General features: G+C 44.1%; 7 protein-coding genes across 10 annotated transcripts; 2 read left to right on the forward strand and 5 right to left on the reverse strand.

Moving 5' to 3' along the window:
- Positions 1–953: 953 nt before the first annotated feature.
- LOC108099126 (striatin-interacting protein 1 homolog) lies at positions 954–7729 on the forward strand. The gene is made up of 4 exons (XM_017202463.2): positions 954–1173; positions 4678–5579; positions 5643–7375; positions 7442–7729. The coding sequence occupies exons 1-3, from the start codon at positions 1039–1041 to the stop codon at positions 7357–7359; spliced, it is 2754 nt and encodes a 917-aa protein (XP_017057952.1). The 5' UTR covers positions 954–1038; the 3' UTR covers positions 7360–7375; positions 7442–7729.
- LOC108099130 (probable phospholipid hydroperoxide glutathione peroxidase) lies at positions 1239–3928 on the reverse strand. 3 transcript variants are annotated; one of them, XM_017202466.1, is made up of 4 exons: positions 3822–3928; positions 2471–2672; positions 1685–2008; positions 1239–1627 (listed from the first exon to the last, which is right to left on the reverse strand). In XM_017202466.1, exons 2-4 carry the CDS (start codon positions 2660–2662, stop codon positions 1436–1438), a joined length of 708 nt encoding a protein of 235 aa, XP_017057955.1. In that variant the 5' UTR covers positions 2663–2672; positions 3822–3928; the 3' UTR covers positions 1239–1435. The 3 variants fall into 3 exon arrangements, with proteins under 3 accessions (XP_017057955.1, XP_017057957.1, XP_017057956.1); XM_017202468.1 differs by lacking the exon at positions 2471–2672; XM_017202467.2 differs by lacking the exons at positions 2471–2672; positions 3822–3928 and adding an exon at positions 3506–3750.
- An 84-nt stretch (positions 7730–7813) lies between the features above and the next one.
- LOC108099127 lies at positions 7814–9549 on the reverse strand. The gene has a single exon (XM_017202464.2). It carries the CDS (start codon positions 9547–9549, stop codon positions 8569–8571), a length of 981 nt encoding a protein of 326 aa, XP_017057953.1. The 3' UTR covers positions 7814–8568.
- An 86-nt stretch (positions 9550–9635) lies between these two features.
- LOC108099131 (dolichol-phosphate mannose synthase subunit 2) lies at positions 9636–10894 on the reverse strand. Its single transcript, XM_017202469.2, has 2 exons — positions 10473–10894; positions 9636–9772 (listed from the first exon to the last, which is right to left on the reverse strand). The coding sequence occupies exons 1-2, from the start codon at positions 10579–10581 to the stop codon at positions 9636–9638; spliced, it is 246 nt and encodes an 81-aa protein (XP_017057958.1). The 5' UTR covers positions 10582–10894.
- A 110-nt stretch (positions 10895–11004) lies between these two features.
- LOC108099128 (phosphatidylinositol N-acetylglucosaminyltransferase subunit C) lies at positions 11005–12273 on the forward strand. The gene is made up of 2 exons (XM_017202465.1): positions 11005–11632; positions 11690–12273. The coding sequence occupies exons 1-2, from the start codon at positions 11132–11134 to the stop codon at positions 12047–12049; spliced, it is 861 nt and encodes a 286-aa protein (XP_017057954.1). The 5' UTR covers positions 11005–11131; the 3' UTR covers positions 12050–12273.
- Positions 12274–13709: 1436 nt separating this feature from the next.
- On the reverse strand, positions 13710–14061 carry LOC108099020 (drosomycin-like). The gene has a single exon (XM_017202256.2). The coding sequence runs from the start codon at positions 13999–14001 to the stop codon at positions 13792–13794; it is 210 nt and encodes a 69-aa protein (XP_017057745.1). The 5' UTR covers positions 14002–14061; the 3' UTR covers positions 13710–13791.
- Positions 14062–17345: 3284 nt separating this feature from the next.
- Positions 17346–20564, reverse strand: LOC108099185 (zinc transporter 1). 2 transcript variants are annotated; one of them, XM_017202551.1, is made up of 6 exons: positions 20378–20564; positions 20172–20296; positions 19471–19568; positions 18897–19413; positions 18602–18833; positions 17346–18543 (listed from the first exon to the last, which is right to left on the reverse strand). In XM_017202551.1, the coding sequence occupies exons 1-6, from the start codon at positions 20552–20554 to the stop codon at positions 18346–18348; spliced, it is 1347 nt and encodes a 448-aa protein (XP_017058040.1). In that variant the 5' UTR covers positions 20555–20564; the 3' UTR covers positions 17346–18345. The 2 variants fall into 2 exon arrangements, with proteins under 2 accessions (XP_017058040.1, XP_017058039.1); XM_017202550.1 differs by having other exon boundaries at positions 18599–18833.
- Between the last annotated feature and the right edge of the window lie 6088 nt (positions 20565–26652).

Consider the following 26652-nt stretch of genomic DNA (forward strand, 5'->3'; position numbering starts at 1 on the left):
TTCACACTTGTGTGGCACGCACCAACACTGAGGAAAATCAGCCTGGATTCGAGATTAATTCTAGAATCCTTTTTATTTTAACTAAAAGGTAATAGGTTCTATACTATGGCCACAGAAGTAGCTTTGCAAATTCTTAATTTCTTAACAAAATTGTAAGAAAAGTGCACTAAATATACATAAGTGCTTAAATACGTAGAGATCCAAAAAGAACCTCAATTGAAATTCAGATCACAGATAATAGTTTTTCTCCGCCTGATCGCGACTCCGAATTTCGATGGCATCCGTAAATGGGCGGTGCAGCATTTTCATGTAATTGTCGGAAGGTCAGAATCGCGGCTCCGTTGGCAACTAGTTTGAACTTGAAATCCGAGCCGAGACGTTGAACTGCTCCGATCGCGGAGCAGGAGAAGCTACTCGAGATCGGCCCCCAATGGGCTGAATCAAATCGAATTTGGGGGGTGCTGGTCAGGCAGATTTGCGCAATCGAAGTTTGGCGAATACGACCACTCCAATTCGGAAAGAAGGTAAAGGTTAATGTGAAGTGCTTTGTTTTTCTGCAAACAGATTTACCACAAATAAATTCAAAGTTAGATGTGCAGAAAATATTAAGCAGGAAATTGGTCGCGATAAAGAAAGTTCGGTGAAACATAAACAAATTGAAAGAGACAGCTCCAAAGGATAACTGGTTTCATCCATTTTGTATGGTTGTAACCAGATATGGAGTGTAAAAATAGAATATATCACTAATTGATCAAGGTTTATTTGTTTTGGGAAATAAATTAATTAAAATCAGGGGTCAAAATAAACCAACAATAAACTGAAAAAACGATAGATAGTAATTGATTAACCAGTTAGCACTCCTGTAGGACATACTACAGTTTAAAATAATCCAGAAGTTTTGAGCTTTCCTTTCTCTACTGAATATTGACACAATTTATAATATAAAATCACAAAACAAAACAGTACCGGACAGTACAAAGCAACATCAACCAAACTCGTGCTAGAAGTTCGTGAAGCCTTAATGAAGCTGAAACTGCGATGCGCTGGCAGCAAGTCTTCGATCAAATGAACACCATCAAATCCGCGAAGATGCAGCTCGGCCAGACTGCAGTCTCCGTGGTCTACACCATTGCGGGCTTGGCCAAGCACATTCACCGGAGCTGCCTTATCGTGGTAAGTCATTCCGATTCCCCTTCGACTGCATAATACGTGCCCTGCGTCGCCAAAGACCGATGGGATTGTGTGGTAACCACAAATGGCGTTTATTATGTGTGTGGGTGGGAATCAAAAACCAGTAAGAGAGTATACAATATATATAACATGCGGTGCATGGGGCCAGCCACAAGACTGTCTGGTGGCCAGGCGGCTACAAGCTAAAGCTACGCGAAAAACACAGTCCATAAGACTCCATAAGAATCCTGTCCTCGGGGGAGACCTACAGGAGCTTCTCGATGTCCTTGGATATGTCCAAGGGGTCGGTGGTCGGGGCGTATCGGTTGACGGGGATGCCCTCCTTGTTGACCAAGAACTTGGTGAAGTTCCACTTGATTCCACTGCCCAGGGTTCCGGTCTGCTTGGCCTTCAGGTACTTGTACAGGGGTGCAGCGTTATCGCCGTTCACATCAACCTGAGAGAGGGGATAATGATTAACTTGTCTGCTACACTGTCAACTGCGTGGCATTACCTTGGCGAAGACCTCGCCAATGTCAGCCTTGGAATCGCGCAGATGGCACACCATGGCCTCGCCATCGGCCTCCGGCATCTGGGATCCGAACTGGTTGCACGGGAAGTTCAGGATCACCAAGCCCTTCTCGCCGTACTTCACCTTCAGGTCAGTCAGCTTCTCGTAGTTGTTCTTGGTCAGGCCGCACTTGGAGGCGATGTTCACCACCAGGACCACCTTGCCCTTGTACTTGTCCAGCGAGACATCGTTGCCGTGGGTGTCCTTCACCGTGAACTCGTAGATCGAGGCGGCGTTCTTGTAATCTCCGTTAGCAGACATGTCGATCTGGAAAAGAGGGAAAGCGGGGGGTTAGCAATGGCTGAATACATGTGGACGAGAAAGGAATGGGTCGATTTGTTCTTTTCAAAAAGAAAACCAGAGGAGGATAATCTATGTTTAGTTGCTTTGGTTATACTAAAGTGGTTTGAAAGACTTAAGAATCTTAATAGTTTTCAACTGAAACTATCCATCTTGTCTTTATCACAATGAGGAAGTGTCCAGCACACAATTGAAACAAACCAAAGATAAGATTATATTATCAAATATGTTAACAATACTGGAGTCAACAAAATTTGTATTGTGCTCTCCTTCAAAGTCGACCCATTCCACAAATAATATAGTAAGCAAAGAAACACAAAACAGAGAACACAGGCAGAGGCAAAGGCTACAGAGTTTAGTTCGGCGTAGAGACAAGCAACTAGGTTAGTCAACGGATTAAGAACTAGTCAACTGATCAGCACTACTCACGGCGGCAGCTGTGGAGTACTGGGCGGCTGAGGATGCGGAAGTGGCCGCACAGCTGACGGGAAGCAGAACAGTGCAGAGGCGCAGGCTCTGCCTCTTACCCTGAGTTAAGTCGAGGGCGGGGCCAAGGGTCCGCCTCATTGAAAAGCACCTGAGCGCCTGGCGGGAAACGGTTTGAAACTGCCTGAGACTCATACTTCAATCGCTGCAAATAACCAGGCAGAATTGAAATTAAGAAACGCGCAAAAGACTTTTTGGTTTACTGACAATAGGTGTGTGGAAACACTTGGACAGTGTTGAAATTTGGAATAAATTAAACTAAGGCATGTAAACCAAGAAATTGTTAGTAAAAGCGGTAAAATGAAGAACAAAACGAAAACTAGTGTTGAACGATTTTTAGTTTGTTAACAATGCACTGTTATTCGATTAACAGATGGACATTCAGGTTTATCAGGCTAAATGTCTACGAAGTTCAGATAAGTGGTGAAAGGTCCGCCGGAATTTTTGGTATTTATGGCGGTTATCTTTCCTTCCGACCAATAGTCATAGTGACTATTCAATGAAAAGCCATTAAGTGTCTTGAAATTATCTTGTTTTTGTGAATGACGTTGGTTGCACTAATAAAAGTTGAACTGATTGTTGTTTCCTGTATCGTTAAAGATTACTTTTGATCGATTAACAGATGGACATTCAACTTTATTAGGTTTATTGATTACGAAGTTCGGATTAGTGGTGAAAGGTCCGTCGGAATGTTTGGTATTTATGGCGGTTATCTTTCCTTCCGACCGACCAATAGTCAGGGTGACTATTCATAATTCATCAGGGTCAAAGTCGAGGACAACGCGTCTGTACCACCGATGAGTCACGCGATTACACCCATTGGTCAGGATTGGGGCCCGCACTTCGCCCTTTAATCTGATCAGGATTGACCCACGTCAGTCGGCGCCCTTATAACTGCCGCCCACTTTGCATGCAAGCCATTGTTTTCGAGTTGATTTGTCAGCAATTTGAAGGATAGTTAGTGTTCTGGGTAATTACTTGCATGGTGAAGTAGATGTACGAGCCCAAGGCGATTGCCACAGACCCGAAAAAAAAGTGCGCGATGGAGCGGCCGGCCATTGTTCTGTTATACTATATCTTGAATATATCTTTGATTTCACCACTGTCTGTACTGATTTTCGGATGCAGGGATACAAATATAGATCGACTGATTTTGCAGAATCACGCTGATATGTGCGAAAATCGGGTGCAAAGTACAGAATCAATTGTTTTCCCTTTCGTCCGACAGCTGTGCTGACTGGCTTTATCTCCTGCTAAACACCTGTCAGTAGCTGATATTATTGTTTGGGCTTACTTATGTCGTAATGTGAATGACTAATGGCACTTGGCACTTTACTTTCTTTCTTTCTGTTAAAAACTGAAACCGGCGGCTGGGTAACCCTGCTTTATATGTTTTCTTTAAAGCTAGGGATGTCGAAAATATATCGAAATAATTTTGTCGAATTATCGCATATCGATACTATTTTAAAATTATATTTTGGTTTTTTTTCTGGCCCCGATGTTTTTGATGTTATTGGTATTTTTTCAAGCGCCAAATTCAAACAGTCGTTTATTAAATAAAATACATCGCCGGAAGCTTTTCCCTAAAATATCTGCTGCCGTTGGTTATATGTTCTTTTTAAATTAAACTCTTGGCGTTATTAAAAACGTATTATTGAGCGCTCAGTACCAGAACTAAAACTTTTTGTAAAGGTGTTTTAAAAATCTTTATATTTATTAAATTGAATAAATACAAAAATGTAAGTAATGTTAGTTCAAAAACCTTATTCCAACCAGTATAAAAACTTATTAAGACGAAAAGTTCTTTGTTTTTCCTGTCAACTCGACTGTTATCGATTTTTTTGTTGTCCATCTCTAGTGTGTGTGTTTTTTTTTGTGCGAGTGAGAAACAATTGTAGACTTTTTTGTAGAAATTATCAAGTGAAATGCAGTGCGAAAAAAGAATGTCCTTTTGTTAGAGAAAACGCTAAAAAGACAGTGAGAGTGAGCCAGAGCAGCCAAGCCCAGTAAGGCGCACCGCCCCGCCGCAGGATACACATACACAGACGGCACGCAGCCACCCACACGCACACAAACAAGAGAGATCCCAGTTGCGGTGAAAAGGAGCCTCAGATATGATGCTCTCATCCATAAACAATTCCTTCGAGCAGGACACCCACGATGCGGACGCCAACTGCGACGGTCCCGACCTGGACTTCGTTTACGCAGATGTGGACGGATACCAGAACGAGATTGCGGAGCTTTACAGCTACACGGAGTTCAGCGAGTTCCAGATGAACGTGAAAGCTTTCGAGGACCAGATGGAGCTGTACGACCTACCGCCCAACTGGCAGAAGCAGGACTCGGCCTCCCAACGGGGCATCGTTATGAAGCTGGTGGACCAGCTGGAGGTCTCTGACCGTTCCTTTCGGATGCAGGCCGCCCGATGTATCCTATACTTGGCCCAGGGATGTTGGGCGGAGGTCCAGTCGGACGAGGAGCAGCACCAGATCACCAGGGACAATGTGCTAGTGCTGCACCAACTCGGGGTCTTCGCCTCCTTCATCGACCTGCTCAACATGGAGATAGAGAGCGCCTGCTCCCCGGACATAGTGGCTGTCAAGATCACTAACGTCACGCTGGTGGACTCCACGGACATCCGGGTGATCCTTTCCGTGCTTTACATAATCACAGAGACCATTCGGGACGAGAGAGAGCGGGGCAGCGAAGACTACAAAGAGCTGGCCGAGTCCTTTGTCCAGGAGATCAACTCGCCACTGCCAGACGGCGAATTGCTGGCCGTCAAGCTGCTGGGCATGATCACGAGGTTCTGCAGTGGCGCAGCCCCGCAGTTCCCCATGAAGAAAGTCGTCCTGCTGCTCTGGAAGGTCTCCTTGCTCGGCCTGGGTGGAATGGACGTGCTCAAGAATCTCAAGAACGAGTACCGGATGAAGGTGGGTCTAGAGCCCATCATCGAGGACACGCTGGAGGTCACTAAGTGCATGAGGGCCAGCTCACCTCCTGCGACGGCCACCGATATCCTGGAAAACCAGTACCCCAAGAGGAACTTCAAGTGAGAGTGATGTGAAAGTCGCTGGTACAACCCTTTCAACATTTATCTTTTTCTCTTTGACAGACGCTCCCTGATGAAGCAGCGCTTCCTGGACGAACCGGAGCAGATCGACATGGAGATGGGTGGCAACGAGGGTCAGGGCAACGCGAACAACGGCAGTGGCAACGGTGGGAACGGCGAGGAGGAGCTCTCGCAGTACTACCGACCCTACGACGACCCGTCCTCGTCCGCCTCCACCACCTCGACGGCCAATCCCAACAACCAGCCCAGCTTGACGCAGCCTCCGGCAGCCGTACCACCGGTGCAAATTACCGCTCGCCTTCCCTGGACGCCCAAGGTGCGGCAGAAGGACATCGACCAGTTCCTGGATATTTCGCGGAACAAGTTCATCGGATACTCGCTGATCGGAGACCACGAGAGTCTGGCCGGGCTGCCAGAGCCCATCCACGAGGGCTTCAAGACGCTGCAGCGGCACATGTACATGAGCCTGGCCGACGTGCAGATTAAGAAGGAGGAGGACATCGCCAGGAACCCCATCTCTACGCACGAGGACGAGATCAAGTTGACACCGGCAGAAGTTTTGTACCAGGCAATTCTGCCCAACCTTCCGCAGTACATGATCGCCCTGCTCAAGGTTCTGCTGGCCGCCTCGCCCACCTCCAAGTCCAAGACGGAGAGCATCAACATAATGGCTGACGTGCTGCCTAAAAAAATGCCCCTGACGACTACGCAGTCTTCGAAGCTAACAGTCGACATGGGTCGTCATAAGGAGATCATTGTGAAGGCCGTCTCGGCCATTATCCTTCTGTATCTGAAGCACTTCAAGATCAACCACGTTTACCAGTTCGAGTTCATGTCCCAGCACCTGGTCTTCGCCAACTGCATCCCACTGGTGCTGAAGTTCTTCAATCAGACGATCACCGAGTATGTGAACACCAAGAACTCTATTCCACTGCTCGACTTTCCGTCGTGTGTCATTGGCGAACAGCCGGATCTGAGCGGAGACAGCTTTGTGTACGGCGGGGAAATGTCCGACAAGCCCTACTCCTGGCGAAACGTGTTTTCCTGCATCAACCTGCTGCGCATCCTCAACAAGCTGATCAAGTGGAAGCATTCGCGCGTCATGATGCTGGTCGTGTTCAAGTCGGCGCCAATCCTGAAGAAGACGCTGAAGGTGCGTCACGCTATGATGCAGCTGTACGTACTGAAGCTGCTCAAGATGCAGACCAAGTACTTGGGCCGCCAGTGGCGCAAGTCGAACATGAAGACCATGAGTGCAATTTACGCCAAGGTGCGGCACCGCCTCAACGACGACTGGGCCTTCGGCAACGACCTGGAGTCGCGTCCCTGGGACTTTCAGGCGGAGGAGTGCACGCTGCGGGCCTGCGTGGATCGGTTCAACCTACGACGCTATCCGGAGGCCACCCAGAAGTGTGGTAACAACGGCACCGCGGCTCAGAACGCGGAAAACGCCCAGCAGTCGAACATGATGGCTGGCAACAACGGATGCGGCAACAACGGGACCGAGGCAAACGGCTATGGAAACAACGGGGGCGGCGGCAACGGCGGCCACAACCAGCAGCAGCAGCAACTCAACGACTACGGCGTAGAGGGAGGCTTCCCCAGCGACGAGATCCTCACGCACTCGGACTTCGCCTTCTTCGGCCACTCGGGCTGGTGGGACCGGAAGGTCGAGCTGACGGACTACTTCAAGGCCAACTACGCGGTGTGGCTGGAGGAGGAGGTGTACAACAGTCAGACCGACTGGGACGCGCTCTAGGACAGAGCAGCCGTGGGTGAGTAGCTGCCTCTTGTATACAATACCCTTTCCGCTCATCTGTTAACTTCCACTTCACACATAGCTGCTTTCTGAGCTCCGCAGCCGGATCAACATACGCATCATATAAGAAAAAAGTTATTACCATAGTTGTATAGCGTAAGAAAATACATTGATATAATCCATGTAGCCCGACCTCAATTGGAACACCAACTACTCACTGAACTGGCAATAATCGGCAAGCCCCGGGCCTCCGCTCCGCTCCTCTTCACTAACTAGCATATGCGACTACCCCATAACGATGACAAGCCTGTATATTTAGTTATTGTATTTTTTAAAAATTTATATTATATATTTATTATTTGTCCTGTTCCACGAGTCCTTTTTACGGATCGCGGCGATTGGCTTCTGTAGCGGAATAAACAAATTAACTAGTTCGAAAACGATGGCCGTTCGGTTTGCGGTTAAATGTCTGTTTATTCGTATGTGTGTTTTGTTTCGCACAAGAAAAATAGAATTCTATTAGGTCATAGTCTTACAGCTAGGTTTAAATTTGGTATTTATACACTACGGTATTTACAAGGTGCATATGCATATATGAATATCCATTATATAGTACAATAACGTTCGACTCCATAAAAACGCCCCACACCAAATACCTCGTTGGGGTTTTGCAAAATTCCATGACGTAATAGTAAACAATACAATACAAGTGTATTAGTTAGCACAGCTAAATATGAATTCCTGAACCTAGTTTCTTCATTTCACAATTCTGGTTACAAGAGCGTTCTCCACAACAGAGACCATGTCACCCATAATAATTATCTTAATACGAAATAAAGACTAACTAATGAAAGTTGTATTTTAGGGCGGGTCGATTTGCACATGCGGAACTGAAAACTGTAATTGATTGGGTAGATCTGGCCACAAATTATTTTTTCTACAATACTGCAACTTTATTATGACTTTCCGGTGGTAAGACCATAAGCTCCGCTACTGGCGTTCTCAACCGAATAGGACTAACTGACCGAAAGATCAAATTTGGATGGTGTTTGCACTCGAACTAAAAATCGAACCACCCTAAGATTTGCTTACATATGTATATGCCTTAATGTACAATGGGGATTTTAGCCACGACTCGGGGAGGTAACTCAAACAATTTAGAACTCCTTACTTCCTATTACTATACAATATTCCTTTATTGTACACAACTTATTGCTCCATGGGACAGGCCGTGGGCATCACGTTGTTGTTGCTCGGACCCACGTAGAGCATTCCGAATCGCTTCTGCTGCGGCGGACAGACGACGGGAGCGGGAGCTGGGACCTCGCAGCGCTCCTCGAAGTAGTGCACGATGCGTTGGAGGACGAACTTGAAGATCTTCTCCTTGGCGATCTCGCCGTTCAGGAATGTGATGTCCTTGCAGTCGCGGTACTCGCTGAAGTTCTTCTCGTAATGCGGCCACACGCAGAGCTCGAAGTAGCCGGTCACGTCCGGGGGGTCGTAGGTACGCTTGCTGCGCCGCTCGAAGCACTTCTCGTAGGGCAGATGGAAATGGTACTTGAGGTTGCACAGGGCCAGCAGCTCCGGCTGGTTGAATATCATGAATCCCTCGACCAGGAGGAAGTTGACCTTCTTGTCCCTTAGCTGGGCAGCGATCTGGGCATTGATCCGCATGATGTGCGCCGCTTGCTGCTGCTGCTGCTGCTGGAATTGCTGCTGATGGTGATGCTGCCGGTGGTGGTTTTGATGGTGTCGGGGCTGCTGGGGCGGATACTGGTAAGCCCCGGCTGCGGCCTGCTTGTAATAATTCGCGTTGTAGTGGTACTGCTGCTGGAACTGCAGGGCGTAGTGCTCAAAGTTTGCGTAGGTGACCAGCTGCTCCGGGGGCTCGGGGGCCACATGGCGGCCCTTGATGACGTGCGCTATGTCGTTCAGCATCTTGGGCATGTCCAGCGAGGTGATCAGCTCAAAGTTGATGGCGTTTAGTGCCTCGTTCCGCTGGTGGCGCTTGTCATCCACGGGAAGGAAGTAGTCGTCCTGCGAAATCAGGCGCACCTCGCCGATGGTGTACGGCGAGTGCCACAGCGGGGCCCCGCTGAGGCCCTTGAAGTAGTCGTGCAAGCTGTGGGCCAGCGTTGTCTTGCCCCCGCAGGTGACGCCCGAGATTCCAATGACCAGCCACTGCGGCATGTTGTCCTCGACTGACTATCGCTTCCCTGTTTTCTGATTCAGCGGAATCGTACGTTCGCACCGCGACTGATAACCCGGGATGACCCTTAGTCGCGTTTCACCCGCAGGCTCCAGATGTGATAGAAGGAAAACGCGGCGATGCCGCCGAGGAAGATCACCCCAAACACAGTGGGCACTATAAAAGCGTACTTCAGCGGTGGAAAGAACAGCCGAATGGGATTACCTATGGGATAAAGAAGAGAGATGATTAGTGGAGTCCTATTCATCCATATAATTTGGAGAAACAACCAATTTATGAATATAAAGTCCCTTATTACATTTTGATTATTTCATTATTTTATTGCTAGGTATTTGATGTTTAAAAAAGAGACACAAATAGTTGATTAAAAATTGTCCCTCGGAACTAAAGTGTTTTGCTTTGTAATACTTGCAATGCAGTTGTTTTTGTATGTTCTGTATGTTTAGACCAGTGATTAGTGCAACAAATTAGATTGGTCACGATATGAAATTCAAATAATCGTTTAGATGGCACACGCGTACCTGGTGAACGTTAAAGCTATTACCTAGTCAGGTTGAAAGCGAAAAGTACATAGGTTCAGATACAGTAATCTCCTATATAAAACATAAATGATGAGCGCTAAGCCGGTGTTTACTGTACTCCGCATCACTGTTTGTAGTCCGGTGACCTTGACCCGAGCTTAGAGCGTCTGCTTGAGAGCAACATTCCAGGTAACCCCGGTTTCGGATCGGATGGGTTTCTCACACATACACACAGCGCTATGTGTTATTTATACGAATGTATCGCGACCAATTTACGCCGCGGCGTCACTTTAATTACTGCACAAAAGCGACGCGAGATTATTCAATAAAACTTATAACCGAGAGAAAAACCCCTGACTTCTGCCCGGAAGAGGGAGATTTACCTTCATCGATGAGCATAAACGGGAGGACGGCCACCCAGAAGAAGTAGTAGAAGAACACGGCGATTGCGGATAACAAAATGATTTTCCCGAGTTGCGCATTCGAAGCCATAAATAGCTGATATTCTCGGGAACTCTTGGTTTTCTCGGGCGAAAAAACACGCGACCGGCGACGATTTCTGCGGAAGACTGCTCATAGGGCGTTCTCCCCGGGCGGCTGGCTCCACGGTCCACTGATCCTGGTCTTCCTGGACAAATCCGCAAGTAATCGTAGCTCCCGATTGAATTCCGTGATGGGAATTGTAAACAAAACAAACAAGTGCGTGCTCCAAAAAATGTCGAAATCGCAAAGGTGTTGAGAACGATGTGACCAGGTCGGGACCATAAAATACCAAACATCTAGGGCTACACATCAAAACTTTTAAGTAGGGTAACCACAATTAATTTTTTAATTTTTTTTTTTAATCAAAGCAAATAAAGTTTAAACTTTTACTTGTAGCTCTGGAATATTTAAATCAAATTATAATATCACTGTCTTATACTTGAAAGGCGTAGATTTATTTGTTGTTAATTTTTCAAGCTTTTTTTGACGCAGCACTGGTCACACTTAAGCGTCAGCAAATGTAAACAAACAATTCAACGTTTAATGAAATGATTTAAATATGGTGAAAAAGGGGCAATCAAAACGGCAGCCGTGGGTAAAGAACCTGTACTCCAACCGCGAGTATCCGGACAACTATACGGACGCCAGCTTTCTGAAGGATCTGCGCACGAACCTTCATGTCAGGATATACACAATCCGCGAAGCAGTTGCGGGCATTACGGTGCTCAACAACCAAATATCTTGCATCACCGGCTTTTTGATTCTCTACCAGCTCATGTTAAGCGACCGCGTTTCGCCCACAACGATCCTGGTTCCCAGTTGCGGTGTCACGGGAATCGGGTACCTGTGCTACCGGGGCCAGAGTCTCAGTTGGGCCCTCCTGCGGGAGGATTCCAAGACCCTTGTCACGGTTGTCCTGTTTGGATACCTCTTCTCGCCAATGCTGCACACATTAACCCAGGCTATCAGCACGGACACCATCTACACGATGACCTTCTTTGTCCTGCTTGGGAATCTAGTTTTCGGCCACTACGGACTGGATGTGGCTATGGTCTCAAAGGTATCAATATTATGACCCACATTACCTACATTTTACTGACCTAGTTATTTTTTTAAGGCCATCTCGCTAAATGCAGCGATATTTGGAGCTATTTGTCTGGCTTCCCGTCTGCCCACTTCTTACCACGCCTTTGTTCTCCTCGTCGAGGCAGCCGTTTTCTTTGTGCTGTATCCCATAATGACGGAGGCGAACTGGCATGCTGGATTCATGGTGCCCATCTTTGCCACATGTTGCATAGCTCTGTACTGGATATCCCGGCCAGTACTCTACTTGTACGCATTCACTACCGTATTCATCAATTTTGTCTGTCCCTTCATATTTGTGTGGCAGCAGCAATACAAGTTCAACATCCACGGACCCTGGGACGAGGCTATCGTGGAGGAGAACACCGAGGAGAATCTGGATGAGAACTTATAGCGACAGCTTCGCTTCTCAGAACAGCTGCGGTCACGACCTGGTGGCGGCGATGTCGGGGAGCACTTCACTAGTCACTAACCATTCGCACGGTTTTAAAAAATTTTGTTTTCATTTTTTTAACACAACTGCTTTGCTTATTCAAAGATATTGTTGTTTGTTACCCTTTTATATTGTTATGTCTGATTAGATTGTAAATAAGCCTTTAATAAATTATACCATTTTAACATCGGGTTTCATTACTGGTGTCTTAACATTTTCCTGGAAATAAACGTTTTTAGAATCAAGTCAAAGTTAATTTCAGTATTTACACATACAAGTGATTGATAAGTGGAATTAACTTACTTTGTAAGTGCCAAGAACTGTCTAGGTAATAATATCAAATGAATTAACCCTTTACATGGCAATAACTCCGATTTTCTTCATTTTTTTTTTGTTTAGTAGATAAGTGAAAATAAAAAATACACTTCTTTTTATTTTTTTAATTTTTTTGGTTTTACCTTATTTTTTTATATGTAAAGCTATTTTAATGCATATCTGCAACAAGGCAAAATTGTTGATTTATTCGTATTATAATGCAACAAACACAAAAACTCGAAAATATATAACTAAATATAATTTTTACCTGTTTAAAAATATAAATTAAATCAACTATACATTTTTTTTTTTAATTATTTATATTTGGATGAGAAACTGCACAACCAATTCAGATTTCCACATTCACCAAATTGGCGGGAAAAGTAATCTTCTGTTGAGTATTGGACAGAATCCTGAGTGACTAACACTTGTTATATAAAAAACGAAAGTTCCTGAACTGCATCAAAAAGATTTCAGACAGTTTTGCAATGCCCGTTGAAAAATAATTGAATTTGAACGGTATGATGCAGATATGCATCACCACCATGTAAAGGGTTAATGAATTAAAATGGGTAAACCCCTATACCCCTAGTAGAGCAAATCAACTTGATTTAAGGTTTGGTGCACTTAAAAATAAATTTAATTGAAGCCCGTTTCTCATATGCGGTTAAAACTGGTTTCAAAGATGGCAATTCGTATATAATAGAAATACTTCTAAGAATAGAAAAATTAGTTCACATCGTTACAATTGAATAACAATTTGAAAGGGTTTTCCCCAAATCTGTAAGCAGTAGTTTTAAAATTAATTAAAACAAACAATTTACTAGATTCAAATAGATTTTTTTTAGCAATTGCAATCATTTCCAATTGTGTGCATTTGAACAATATGTTTATCATATTCGAATAAGTGATTGCTCTATAAAGCGTTTTTCTTTATTTAATCGACAAGAAAAGTAAATAATGAGCATGTATGTTTTCCCACCGGTAAATCCAGTAATGATATCAGCTCATAGGAGATATCAAATGCCCAACTCTCACAATAATAGGAAGGAAAATCGTTTGTAATATTGACCGTCATCGGTTATTATTGGACATCCGATACCTTAGGACATACGATAAAAACAAGTCCATTACGATATGATCGTCAAGTCGAACTCAATATGTTTACTATGAGTAAACTTTAGAACATCACAGTGGCCTATAGTTTCAATCCTACCAAAGTTAAGAAAGCTAGGCAAATCCTTAGTAAACTTTCTAAACTTAAACAGTCTCTACATGACAGATTCCGACTAAATCAAAACTTAAGTTTCGTTGCAATAATAGCTTTATTTGTATTTCTTAGCGGATGCTCTATAAAATTTTCAGCAACGATTTTGGAGGGTGCCGAATTAACATCCCTCACACCAGCACTTCAAACTGGCACTGCAATGGCCACTGGATCGTCCTTCCTCCTTGCAGACACGACGGCAGGTGTCATTGTCCCAGACAGCACAAGGACCTCCATATCGTCCGGAGAGGCAATCTGCTTCGGCTTCCTTGGCTCCCAGGATGAAGATCGTCATCACAGCCAGGAAAAAGTACAGGAACTTGATTTGCATCTTGTCGATTTTTAGAGAAAATAGAGTACTGCTGTTAGACACGTTCAAACTCAATTGATACTTCCAGGTTCTCAAGGTGCACTTATATAGGGTCGCGATCTGCGAGATCGGCAATCGATATTCTGCCAGCGTCGTCGCCGATCAACAAATAATTACGAAAACCAATTAAAGAGTATTTATTTGCAATGGCATTATTAAGGGATAAATAGATCACTAATACAGAGTCCAAACAATGGTTTCAGAAATAAAATATTCTGTTTTAAAAAATAGTTAAATTAAAGAAAAATAAATATGTATATTCATATTTAAAGTAGGGTAAACATCATTCAAAATTGGATTTTTATTTTTATTTATTTTTTGTTTTGACTTAACAATCAATTCTCCTCTGGCAGTGAAATTGCATATATGTATGCAAATTAATGCGGTGCAATATTTATCACGAGATTTCTAGGAAATAGGTTAAAGCTGTATAAACAATCAAACAGATTCAATGCCTAGTCTACGGACAAGCTAAGCATTATAAAAATAATATTTTTTATACTTCCTCCAGCAACGATTTTAATTTCTGGGACTGGCAATCAATGGCCAAAGTTATTTTGGAGCCAAGATTATTATACCTTTGGAGAAGGTATTGTAATTTCAGTCAGAAGGTTTCAACAAAGTTGAGGAGACACTTCAGACACCATTTAAGGTGTCTTATTCACTGCATTGCAAACTTTAAACTATAAAACTCTCCAAGCAATCGGTAAAGATATGGAAAAATTATTAGAAAAACCGTCATTTTTTCTTAATGACTGCAAGGGTATATAAGCATTGGATCGTGGAGATAGGAGAATGCAGGCCCGGCGGAAGGTGTATACCGGGTGTTGAGCACTCCACACGCCAAATCTTAGCGGGTGTGGAATTCAACACCCCAAAATGCTTGACTTGTAGAACAAAATTTATTTACATCCATTAATTTCAGTTGAATGTATGATTCAAAACTGTTTCTCCGGCCCTGCATATAGAGTATATCGAAGAAAAACGAAGAGAAATCCCGCCTTTACCACGGCCCAATTAAATCAGTTTCTATTTAAATAGATAGATAGTAACTCTCCCAAATACTTCCCAAGTTAAGCATTTCCAATTAAATGTAAAAACTACTAAAATAATTATGAGATTATCATAAATAAATCTTTTAAGATTGGTACTTACTCAGTTAGCTCCTTGATCTGCACTGCAATCTTTCGTCTTCTTGAAGTAAGATAATCACCGCAACCACTTTATTCGCAACATTAACACTTAACACTTTACCCTGAAAGTAAATAAGAAAAAAAATAATAATAAATAATTTGTTACAAATAATAATAGTTAGAATAAATTTGTTAGTAAAAAAGGTATTAGTAAAAAAGTTATTAGTAAAAAAGGTATTTACCTCTTTGGGTTATTGATTCACTGCATCTTGAAGTACACTCCAAGTAGAAAGGTATAGTCATCACCTGTAATGAAAAGAAGCATTCCAAAATATTAGTTAAATTATTTTATACAAATCGGTTGTTTAAAAAATACATACCCCAATGAGGTGATGCACTGCATCCTGGAGTGGAGTTCAATAGAAGATCACGCCATTCATAATTGATCCTGCAGCCTGTTGTCCAGTCCATTTATGTGGTGTCAGCATACTATATATTTCCGGTAACCGCATTCTTACAACTATTACTATATATATACTACATATATTTATATTATATGTCGCTACTTGTTTACAATTATTAATTGTGTTTGATTTTCATGTACTTCAAGTTCAATATTTGATAAAATTTACCTTTCAAATTTCTTTCATGTTCTTGAAAACTTTCAGATCTTTATCTGTTTCTTTTAGTTTCTTTGTCAAAATATTTATGATTTTTTAAAATATATAACTTAATTATTTATTGTCTAAAGGATGTACTCACTGCGTAATAACTTTGGTGCAGTGCATCCTGATGTCGAACTTCAAGTTACAAGTTGGATGGTGTCACCAATTATTTTCTGCAATCAGCCAAATACACAACCAAAAACCTGAAAAAAAATATAAAAAAAATTGAATTAATTAACTGCATTTTTTTTACAAAAGCCACGTCATCACATAATTAAAAAAAACTGCAACTCACCTTTTCTGGTTTGGATGCCCTGCATCCTGGAGTCCACTACATGCAGGAAGGGATCGGGCACCTTTAAGTTCATGCCAAGTCAGGTCATGATGCAGTGCATCCTAGGAGGAGTCGACCCATGGTGCACTGCATCCGGAAGTGGACTCCAGTAGGTGGAGTCGACCCAAGATGCACTGCATCCGGGAGTGGATTCCAGTAGGAGGAGTCGACCCATGGTGCACTGCATCCGGGAGTGGACTCCAGTAGGAGGAGTCGACCCATGATGCACTGCATCCGGGAGTGGACTCCAGTAGGAGGAGTTGGCCAGATACTCTCTCCCACTTTGGAACCACGTCACTAACACACACGCACACACACACACTTCCAGAGACCGGAAAAAGTTTCTTAGAGAAACTGCCGGTCATCCCGGAGAACTGAGAAATTGGCCAAAATCAAGGGGTATCCCACTACGAATCAGCCAGAACCACTTGGGAATTATAGGTGCGAGAAAACGAAAAAAATAATTAATTATCATTGTCGCTGACGTGGCCATATTAATTTAATTAACATTTAGTTAACATTACATTTACATTATATTAAATTAACATTATTTTAACATTAAATTAACATTACATTATTATTAAATGGATTTTAATTAACATTTTACATTTAAAATAGTTTTTTTACCTGTTGCATTTTGATTGATTGGTGTTGTTGTTTTAATAAAATTTATACTTACCTATATTATGTCAACAGTGTTTCCCTCATCATGATTTGGAATGATTTTGAAACAAAAGGGGCGGGGGGGGGGATATTGAAAATTTGTGAGGTCATCACCCCACTCAAAACTGTTTCTCCGGCCCTGGGAGAATGTTTAAATCAAAAACCTCTCAGCCAAACCCTGCTGTTTTTGTGATGAAAATGTAAATCACAATACCCTATTTGGTGAGAGCATACTTTTGGGCTTTAAAGTTTACGCGAGAAAAATCTTTTCCTTCACAATAACGAAAGGAATTGTCGTTGACAAGATACTCGTCCTTTATCCGTGCATAGACGTTTGCACAGTTCATTGTCTTAACAAAAACAAGGAACTTTACAGGATTCAGAAAGGCAGTCTTTTGCCTCCGTGATAGTTGCCATTGCAGGGAGAAAAACTAACAACGTTTTCAAGCTGTATTTCAGCGAAGAAAACAAAAACACCCAAACGATTTAGAATCTATATAAACCAAATAGTTGACTGATTATGTTTGGCGTTTATTTACAAACATATACAGGAGAAAATCAATGCAGATCATAAAATAATACATGACGGTTGCATTTAATATAGTCATTATAAAGTTCGATTTGATTAAAATTAAATAGAAACTAGTTTCTCGTTTGTGGTAAAAACATTCATTTACAGATAGCATTAAACCTACTAAGATTAAAGGACTATGCCTAACCATGCACAAACACTCGCAGGTGCTCGTGCCTATGTATTTTGTAAACTGTGTTTCTGTGTTTCATTAGCTAATCCGTAGTTAACTATTGAATACAATAATTTAATTCACGTCGGTATAAACTTCTCAAAATGTAAAAAACGTAGTACATATGTATTCTCTGTTGGTTGGGCTCACTTATCGACTTACACTAATGCAACTAACTAAGATCGAATATTTTAACATACTATATAGTATATGAATGACGTCCCTATTAACTGCATTTTCCATTAAACTTTGTGTCCTCTGCACTATTAGATAATCGTGTGTATTTCTCTTTTGATTTTACTTTAACTAAACTAGCTCAGTGGTCAGCACAGCGCTCCCGTCCTCCACTCTCGTTTATGCCTAAATTCCACTAAGAACAAATAATGATACAAACACTAAAAACACGAACGCTGCACCGGGGCAGACCAGTCTCCATTGCAGCGGTAAGCACAACTAACGCTAAACTAGGCTCCTGATTAGAGGGCCACCTCGTCGCCGTTCCGGGTGCTCAGTGGCGACACCTGCTCCTGGAACTGCTGCTCGGCCTGCAACTGCAGCTCCCGGCGCCGCTGGGCGGTTACCGACAGGCCGAGGAGACCGCCCACTTGTGCGCTGGAAGCCACTTGGTTGTTGGCGCTTGGCTCGTACATTATATCACGTATTGATGTTGCTGTTGATGCTGCGTTTGCTGCTGCTGTTGCGGTTGCTGCGGTCTCCGTTTTGGTCGTGGCAAAGTGTACATGTTGCGGCGCCTGCTGTGGCTGTCGTCAGACCAAATCGCTCTTCGGCGCTGACGTCGCCGCAGCCGCTGACGCGGGCGCTCCTGCTGAGCCGCCTCCGGAAGCTCCCTGGCTGCCGCCGGACGCGGCCTCCAGCAGGGAACCCGCCTCCACATCGCCGGCCTGGCGGGCGGCGTTGCGCTGGCGGCACAAGTAGGGCGAGTTGGTGGGCGAGGGCAGTTGGTTCTGCAAAGCGAGTTCATAATTGCAATATGTGCATTTATGTATTAAGAGAACTCACCACTTTGTTGTTGTTTTGGCAGCAGGTGGCCTTGACACAGCCCTCATCCGTGGTGGGACAGTCGAGGGCGCAGCAGTCGGAGCCGCTCATGTTGATGCTGGAGGTGCCGTCGGACATGTTGCAGCCCTCGATCTCGCTGAACTCCGGCTGGATGGTGGTGGAGTGGATGCCCTCGTTGTGGAAGAACTCCTTCACCTTCTCGGCAATCTTCATGTACTCCGAGAGATTGCGGCACCTAAGGAAATAGCGAAGAATAGTTTAAAAACACTTCAGAGAGTTATCAACCGAAGGTGCGTACCTGATATGCGCAGAGGCGATGATGCGGTCGCCGGCCAGCTGCCAGACGTGGAACTCGTGCACCGCCAGCACCCCGTCGACCTTCTCCAGCAGCCGCTTCTGGATGGCGTCCACCTGGATGTGCGTGGGCACCGTCTGCAGCAGAATCAGCGCGGACTCGCGCAGCAGCGGCCACACGGAGTGGAGGATGAGCACCACCAGCACGATGGACAGGGCGGGGTCCATGTAGTAGCGGTACGTCCACTCGGTCTTCCACACCACCACCGCGCTGATCACCACGATGATGCTGCCGAGGGCGTCGCTCAGGACGTGCAGGAAGGCGCCGCGCATGTTCATCTGGCCGGGATCGTGGCTGTGCCCGTGGCTGGACTTCTTCACCGGCGCCTTCTCCTTTTGCTTCTCGTAGGCGTAGTCGTTCTGCTCGTCCTCGCCCTCGTCCATGTTGGCCAGCTCAGTGAGGCGGCTGTGGTTGCGGGTGAGACCTCCGCCGTGCGAGTGTCCATGATGGCCACCGTGCTCTGCGGAATAGTTATAGTTATTGCTGGGATCCCCATCATTGCACTGGGTGGACTTACCGTAAAGCAGACACAGTCCAATCACATTCACCAGAAGCCCCAGAGCTCCCACGATGACCAGCAGCTCGGGCTCGTGAATCGGTTCCTCCTCAATGAATCTGTAGAGAAATAAAAACAGAATAAATTACAAATTATTATATCAAATTACTATTATATCTAATCTATATAAATCTATATATATAAATTCCCATTTTTATCAGTGTAGCTGGCTTCTCCAGGCTTTCTGTAGCTATTGGCAACCGACTCGCCTCGTAGAGCTTTCGATAAGTATGCGCGAAATGCGCCCGGAATGTAAATTAATAAGGCGTCCGAGCGACGAAATACAATTCACATATACAGACAACGAGTTAACTGACAGACAAAATTCAAGGAAATTTATACAAATCACGTTAACACACGCCGATTCCAATGGCAACTTATTGATCGCAGTGCGGCTTACTGCTCACAGATCAGCAAGCAATTGGGTCTTCGTGCGGATCGCTGATCCGTAATTAGTCCCGATACATATGTATTATAGTTACGAAAAGCAATTTACATAAGTTGCAGATGAATAGCAAAAGGTATTGCAAATTAAGATGATATATGTAGTTAGAAAATTGATCTATGTATATCTTATCAGATTGTGTTAACCCTATTAATTCTAAAATGGTTATCGATTGGAATTCAGCTTCTTAATTGGTTATTTTTGAAAGGACACTCACCTCTTGCAGGCCTCGATGGTGATGCTGAAGCAGAGGGCCACCAGGAAAACAGCGTTGACCAGGGCACCCAGTACCTCGGCCCTGGCCCAGCCGAAGGTGTTCTTCGACCACTTTTTCGGTGACATCTGTCGAGATAGGAGGGTACGTGAGTGATATAGATAATGATGCACGAACGATAACGTTCTTGGTCGCGGACAGGGACTCACCTTCACGGACAGAAAAGATATGACCAGGGCGGCGATGTCGCCCAGCATGTGGAAGCTGTCTGCCACCAGGGCCATCGAGTTGGTCACATAGCCCACGATGATCTCCACGAAGAAGAAGAACGCCGTCAGCCACATCATCGAGAGCAGGCGGCACTTCTTTCCCGAGTACTTGGCCATTTTGGAGAAGCTGCAAAAAAAAAAATGTAAAAGTAAAACTTAAGTTAATTTGAATGCAAGTGAAACATGTTTCTTAGACATTTTGAAAATTGAAAATAGCCTCTCTAAGTTCTTCCCTTTGCAAACTGATTCGTTTTACTATAGGAAACCCATATTCTTTTGAAAGAAGCCCTCCGAAATGATGTTTCCCAATTTCTTTACAAAAGATTACCAATGACGTGCTTGGAGAACTTCGACGGTATTTTATTGCTCGGGCTCATAAATGTTCCCCCAATATGGCTTTCGAAATATCAATCAAAGCTGGCTCTCAGTTCATTCAACCGCCTTTTTATGCAGTCAACAAATCGAATGCAATGTGCCAAGCTCCGAAATTGTTATTGCACAAAAACACTGAGACACGCACGCCCAAACAAATTACCAACAAATTGAGTTTTTCAATTGTTTTCCATTGTTGCTGCTCGAACAGTTTTACATTTAGTTCCATTTAGCCTTTTGTTTAGGCAAAAGTTTTAGTGCCCCTCCATGGAGGATTTAATTGAAAGCGGGTATCGGCAGAAAGTGAACCCAGCTCAGCTCATTTGCCTGAGACTTGGTCGGAAAAAGGGGATTGGCGACAGTTGGAATTGTTCTTTTTATGGGGCTAACTAGGGTTTCGGTTCAGTAGATCTCCATATTCCCACTCACGCGAAGAACTGCATTTCGGAAGACTTGGGGACTGCTGCTCCTCCAGCACTGAAGTGGATTATGGCTGGCCCTACTTCAGATCGGGAACGGCTGGCCAGCGGATTCCCTCGAACACGATGGGTAAACAGAAGCAGAAAACATTTTCGACTGAATCGACAGCGAATGAAGGTGTATCGGCATCGGTTGCCAGGCTAAATCGGGGAATAATGGCCGGGTTTACGGGGCGGTAAACACAGAAGGGTGACGTTTCCCTTCTGTTTTCGTTTCGGTTTCTGTTTCTGTTTCTGCTACTGTGGCGACGGGCAAGAAAACAATTTGCATTTTCGGCCAAGAACCACTAGCAACAACTGCGGCCCGTTGGCCAAGCAACCGCTGAGGAAGTGAGGTGCACTCGCAGAAAACACTGCAGCCCATCATGATTCAAATCTCTTCAGATAGAATTAACTCTTCTTTCGGAAAAAGAATGTGACACATTTGTTTACTTCTAGAATGTTTACTTTGAGTATCGCACAACCTATTTACATTTGAGAATAATTACTTTTCCTTCAGAGGTTTTTACTGGCAAACCCTTTCGCGACCTTTGAGAATGCACCACTGCCTGCTATCGGACAGGCCTCACTGTATGGGAATCCGCATCACCATCGGCGTGTTCCCGCCTAACAATCGCCAAACCGATTACACAATCTCCTCGTGTGGCTGTTATCTCGACCAGCCGCTCCCCTCCGCCAGCCTTTAGAACGCTCGGCACACGAGACGCCAGAAACAAAGTCGCTTTTGCATTTTGATTTTTATCTACGCCACAACCGCCGCCCCACCTCCCGGAATCCGAAATCCACCGGCTGTACCGCTTGGGTACCGTGCGCAGTGCGGCCAATAAATGCGTACCGCACTCACAGCCCGATCTTGTGGGCCGTTGTGGGTGTGGGTGTGGGTGTGGGTGTGGGTCCACGTCCCCACATCATCTTCACATGCGAATGGCTTCATATGGCCAAACTAGATAAACACAACCGATAAGCCGGTGGCGGGCGGCTCTTTATTTGGCAGCCTGTGCGCAAAAAACAAACAATCCGCCGCTTATCGGATGAGCTGGAAGCCGGAAGAGCCAGGGGAGTGGGTGGGCCTGGATCCAGGAGTCACCGGAGCCTACAATGTTGGCTGCTTTGTGGCCTAGCCAAATATTTAGCGTCTGGCAAATAGACCAGCATTCGCTTTCCCTCGGGTGCACTCAACTTGACACTTGCGAAAATAACTAGCTACGATTTAAATAGAAGTGCAGATAATAGCAGCACAATAATATCCAATATCTGGACGGTTTTGCTTGGATAAATAAAACACACATATACTATTACTTTCCACATCGTTTGCCAAACTATTTCAAAGGGAAATTCTTAGATATTCTGGAGAACAGCCAAGCAGGAAAATAATGCATTTCGAGTAATTGAATGCAGTTACATTCCCCAGCGATCTTTGGGCAAGCGATACAATTGAGCAAGTGCAGTGCGCACCAAGCGAATTAATCTAGAATCCACAATGAGCAATGAAGGGAAATGAGCTGAATCACAACTTACACGCGGCGAGCGGGTGGAGTCGAGGAAAATGTAGATATTGGAAACTATATTTTTGCGGAGGCGCGAGCGGGAAACCTCGTCCGTTCACACGCGAATGAGCACTGGTCGAGTGGCGGGGCCAACTGGCCCTACCTGGCCTTTACCCGCTTTCCACAGGTACTCACCGCAGATAGGGACTGCCGGCCAGGCCAACGAAGTGGTCAACTGGCGCGGCTTAAAATGTGTCAACTGCAGCTGATAGCCGACAGCCCCGCCGCTCCACTGAGCTCTTAAGTCCCTCCAGGCAGCCGCGATAGGGGAACGTGCTCCGCATAAATGCGGCGGACGGCTCCCAAAAACCAGCTAACTATGGCCAAGCCATTGATGAAATCGGAGTCTCTTTCGCGGCTCTCGGCTGTCAGCCATGAAGAGCTGGTCAAAAGATCATTTAAAGCACAGCTCAATTCAAAGCTCGCAGTGAAAGAAATATTTACTACAATTTAAAAACCACATTTTTTTTGTTTTTATCAAGCTTTTTTCTTGTTAAAAATGTTAAAACCTCTGCGGTTTTCATTTATTATCTTACAAAAAGATAACAATCCCTTGTTTAAAAAAAAACTTTACTGCCAAAAATAATTTAACAAAAAACCTGGAGAATACAACTTGCCAATAATTGAGTGATTCTAATTGATTTATAACGCTTACTTAGTGTCTGTTGCCTCGTCAGAAAATCGTATCTCAGCCTAGTAGCACTTGTAAAATTAGTTAATGAGACAATCTTTGCCAATGCCTACTCGAATATCAGTTTGACATTGTCCCTAGCAAATTGGCCTTGGCTCCATAAGTACGTGATGCGATGTACGACTACGAATCGAAAAGGAAATTTTGAATGTTAGTTTGAAATTTCCGGAAAGACCGGCTTGGATGGCTCAAGGACTTTTGGGTGGAAAGGGGCGGGATTTATATCGAGAGATATACGTACTTCTCTGTGAGGAGCACGTGACATGCGTGGCCTACGCAATTAATTCAGACCATTTAACATGCAGCTCACAGACGACAGACTCAAAGTACAAATTTGTTAGATCGGATGGGGGGAATATGGACGTAAGAGCGGGGCTTGTAAACACATGCAGTCTCAGCAGCGAAACTGGGCTACAAATATTCTAGGTCAGGTGCTTTAATTGGCCTCTCCAGCTCCAGTTGCACTGAACGGCTATTCTCCGCCCAATTGCCCCCGGACAACTGGGATTCGGCGGTTTCTATGTGGGTTACTGAGCCAGATGGTGCTCGCTCGAAACAAAGCCAGCCAGCATAGGATTTGGGCTGGCCTAGCGATAGGAAATATTCGGGTGATAAGCGGAAATCGATCGTTAATGCGCGGAATACAGTACAAAGCACTCGAGATAAGCTAAATAGGCAGCGTGGGTGATTTACTGATCAGAAATAGGAAAAGATTTATTAGGCTCAACCTGAAGTAGGTGTGTTAATCAAGTGTCATGTGTGGGAAACGGCGGAAAACATCAGATTAAACAAATTATATAGATTACTCAGGTTTACCATCAACATGGCGATGTGAGTCAAAATTCCTAGTAATCAAAGACTTCTAGGGGTGTTTCTATTATTGATTTATTTCTAAGGACGGTGTACACAATTCACGGCATTTAAAAGCAAAAAGGCAATCAAATAATTATTTTAATGGCGAAAATTGCAGTTGACCCACAAACGGCAGAGCCAGCGAAAAAGAATCATTTGTTCTCCCCGACGACAACGTGGCGACGATTAACCCGATTCTTTTTTCTTTTGCAGACCTCTGCGAAGGGAAGGCGGACGGGGGATGGCGGATGGGGGATGGCGGTGCTCTGGAAAAGGGGCGGAAAAAGAAAGGCAAAGGAAGGCAAAGGAGGAGCCGGAATGGGCTGGAAGAGCTTACTGGGCGGGAAGTGCAACCCAGTTGCGTTGCCGTGGGCAAAACAATGAGCGAAATATTTAAAAAGAACTGCCACAACAAGGCAGAGAGGTAAAAAGTATATGTATGTGGATGGTAAACATTGCATGGATGTGTCAGCTAAAAGTATATACGAAGTGGCCCAATTTGCATGGAAAGCCACCGATAAACAAATAGCGAAATTCATGAGGCTCACAAATCAAATTTCAATGGATTCGGCAACGTGAGTGGAAACCCTTTTCCAGAAGAGATAAAATCCGTGTCAAGGTCGCCAATGAAAACGCAGTTATCCAACCACCTCCGAGATTAGAATGCGCTATCGTTGGTCCGCAGAGGAGGAGAAAACTGAGCGCGGAGGCTTATCTGGACCTAGGCTAACCCAATTTAGTTGCAGTCGTAAATTAAAGCCACTTTATGGTGGCCGGGCAAACATAACCCACTTTCGGCCTCATATTCACATGCAGGCAATAGTCGATAGTCGCTCTGCTCGCCCACAAATCACAAATCAAACTGCCCTGTATCAAATATTAAATGCTGATCAAATATTCACCCCTGAAACCAAGCCAAATCAACTGAATAAATAGGTACGCAGTAGGAATAAATCAGAGCAGCGCCGAGCTGTTTTTGTATGGTTTAATTTGTTTGCCACAAAATTGTATTAGCACTTATTGATTTTTTTCCTCCTCCGCCGCTGCCCGGTGCTTTCAATTTCACTAAATTTGCGCTGATGAACTGGGAGAACAAAAGAGTTGGAAAGTCACTTGGGCGAGAGGTGGGGCCTGAACTTTAAATCGAATTATTTCAGCCACAGCGAGCACACATTTAATGTGATTTAATTAGGGCCGGAATACACGGGTTTTATGCAACAGTGAAAATCACTGAAGAGCCAACACGCTAATCACAAAGAATTTGAAATTCAAATACCAAATCAAGCGCAATTTTTAGTGTTGATATTAAAGAATTTTTTGAAATGCATTTTTATGCATTTTGCACTTATGCATTTTGCACTTAAAATGTGTTTTTAAGTGTTTACTTATATTTTAACTATAGTAATTTAAGACTATCGATTTAAATGGCCTTTGAATAAACAAAATACTTTTCAAATTTTTGCGAGAGTTGAACTGCTGGGGAATAACTTGAACATCAGCGGTGAGTCAGAAAGAATTTCTGATAAAATATCCAGCGAGAAGCGATGATTAAGCCAATGCAACCGGTTTTCGAGGATGGGAACGCACGGGAAGAGGCCATAAATCAAGTAGAACAAGTCCTAGATGAAGACCCTCAAAGGAAGCGGAGATTAAGATCGATTGTTGACATGAAGATATTACACGGGAATAACAACGGCTACCTGGCCACGCCCACCCGCCCAGTTCGGTGACCCAGGTGCGGCAATAACAACGATAATAATAATGGCCTGGGTCGGAGGAACATGTTCGTACAGGTTTTCTTGGGGGAGATTTGCTACCTAAGAACGTAGATTTGCTAAAATATACTTATTTTTCTTTTTCAATTGAGCATCGGAAAGTTGGTCAAAAATCTACTTTACGTGTATAGTATTTCTAAGTATAACCTTATCCATTCGTTTATATGTACTTATTAAACTGATAAGAAAGAGAAATGGTTACTTACCAAAGTTTGTCGCGTAGGAAAACGTTGCTTTAGCTATTGTTGTTATTCAGCAGAAACGCGACTCCTAATGAAGTTGCTAAAGATCGGAATTGATTTCAATTTAGACAATTAATTTAACAGGAACCAATTCAGTTCAGAAAATATCGGCTGTAGTCACACTGGCTACCCATCAACAATTACACCAAAGCACTTCCTATATTGTACATAAATTATTGTGTATTTAAATCATAGTTGAATTCTCATACCTTTGTGAGCCATGAATAATTATTTTTTACAAAAAATACATTGAAACA

This window comes from Drosophila ficusphila, unplaced genomic scaffold (assembly GCF_018152265.1).
Source record: "Drosophila ficusphila isolate 14025-0441.05 unplaced genomic scaffold, ASM1815226v1 contig_286, whole genome shotgun sequence".
Taxonomy (NCBI): Eukaryota; Metazoa; Arthropoda; class Insecta; order Diptera; family Drosophilidae; genus Drosophila; species Drosophila ficusphila.

Bases quoted from the DNA above. Each gene is read 5' to 3' on its own strand.
- LOC108099130 (XM_017202466.1), bottom strand. From the start codon at position 2,662: ATGAGTCTCAGGCAGTTTCAAACCGTTTCCCGCCAGGCGCTCAGGTGC. The intron at 2,009-2,470 runs GTGAGTAGTGCT...CCTCTTTTCCAG, and splicing joins AGTACTCCACAGCTGCCGCC to ATCGACATGTCTGCTAACGG. The intron at 1,628-1,684 runs GTAATGCCACGC...CCCCTCTCTCAG, and splicing joins TTGGCGAGGTCTTCGCCAAG to GTTGATGTGAACGGCGATAA.
- LOC108099127 (XM_017202464.2), bottom strand. From the start codon at position 9,549: ATGCCGCAGTGGCTGGTCATTGGAATCTCGGGCGTCACCTGCGGGGGC.
- LOC108099126 (XM_017202463.2), top strand. From the start codon at position 1,039: ATGCGCTGGCAGCAAGTCTTCGATCAAATGAACACCATCAAATCCGCG. The intron at 1,174-4,677 runs GTAAGTCATTCC...TCCTTCGAGCAG, and splicing joins ACCGGAGCTGCCTTATCGTG to GACACCCACGATGCGGACGC. The intron at 5,580-5,642 runs GTGAGAGTGATG...TCTCTTTGACAG, and splicing joins TACCCCAAGAGGAACTTCAA to ACGCTCCCTGATGAAGCAGC.
- LOC108099131 (XM_017202469.2), bottom strand. From the start codon at position 10,581: ATGGCTTCGAATGCGCAACTCGGGAAAATCATTTTGTTATCCGCAATC. The intron at 9,773-10,472 runs GTAAATCTCCCT...TTTATCCCATAG, and splicing joins GTTTATGCTCATCGATGAAG to GTAATCCCATTCGGCTGTTC.
- LOC108099020 (XM_017202256.2), bottom strand. From the start codon at position 14,001: ATGCAAATCAAGTTCCTGTACTTTTTCCTGGCTGTGATGACGATCTTC.
- LOC108099128 (XM_017202465.1), top strand. From the start codon at position 11,132: ATGGTGAAAAAGGGGCAATCAAAACGGCAGCCGTGGGTAAAGAACCTG. The intron at 11,633-11,689 runs GTATCAATATTA...TATTTTTTTAAG, and splicing joins ATGTGGCTATGGTCTCAAAG to GCCATCTCGCTAAATGCAGC.
- LOC108099185 (XM_017202550.1), bottom strand. From the start codon at position 20,554: ATGGCCAAGTACTCGGGAAAGAAGTGCCGCCTGCTCTCGATGATGTGG. The intron at 20,297-20,377 runs GTGAGTCCCTGT...CTATCTCGACAG, and splicing joins TATCTTTTCTGTCCGTGAAG to ATGTCACCGAAAAAGTGGTC. The intron at 18,834-18,896 runs GTACGCACCTTC...CTATTTCCTTAG, and splicing joins ATCGCCTCTGCGCATATCAG to GTGCCGCAATCTCTCGGAGT.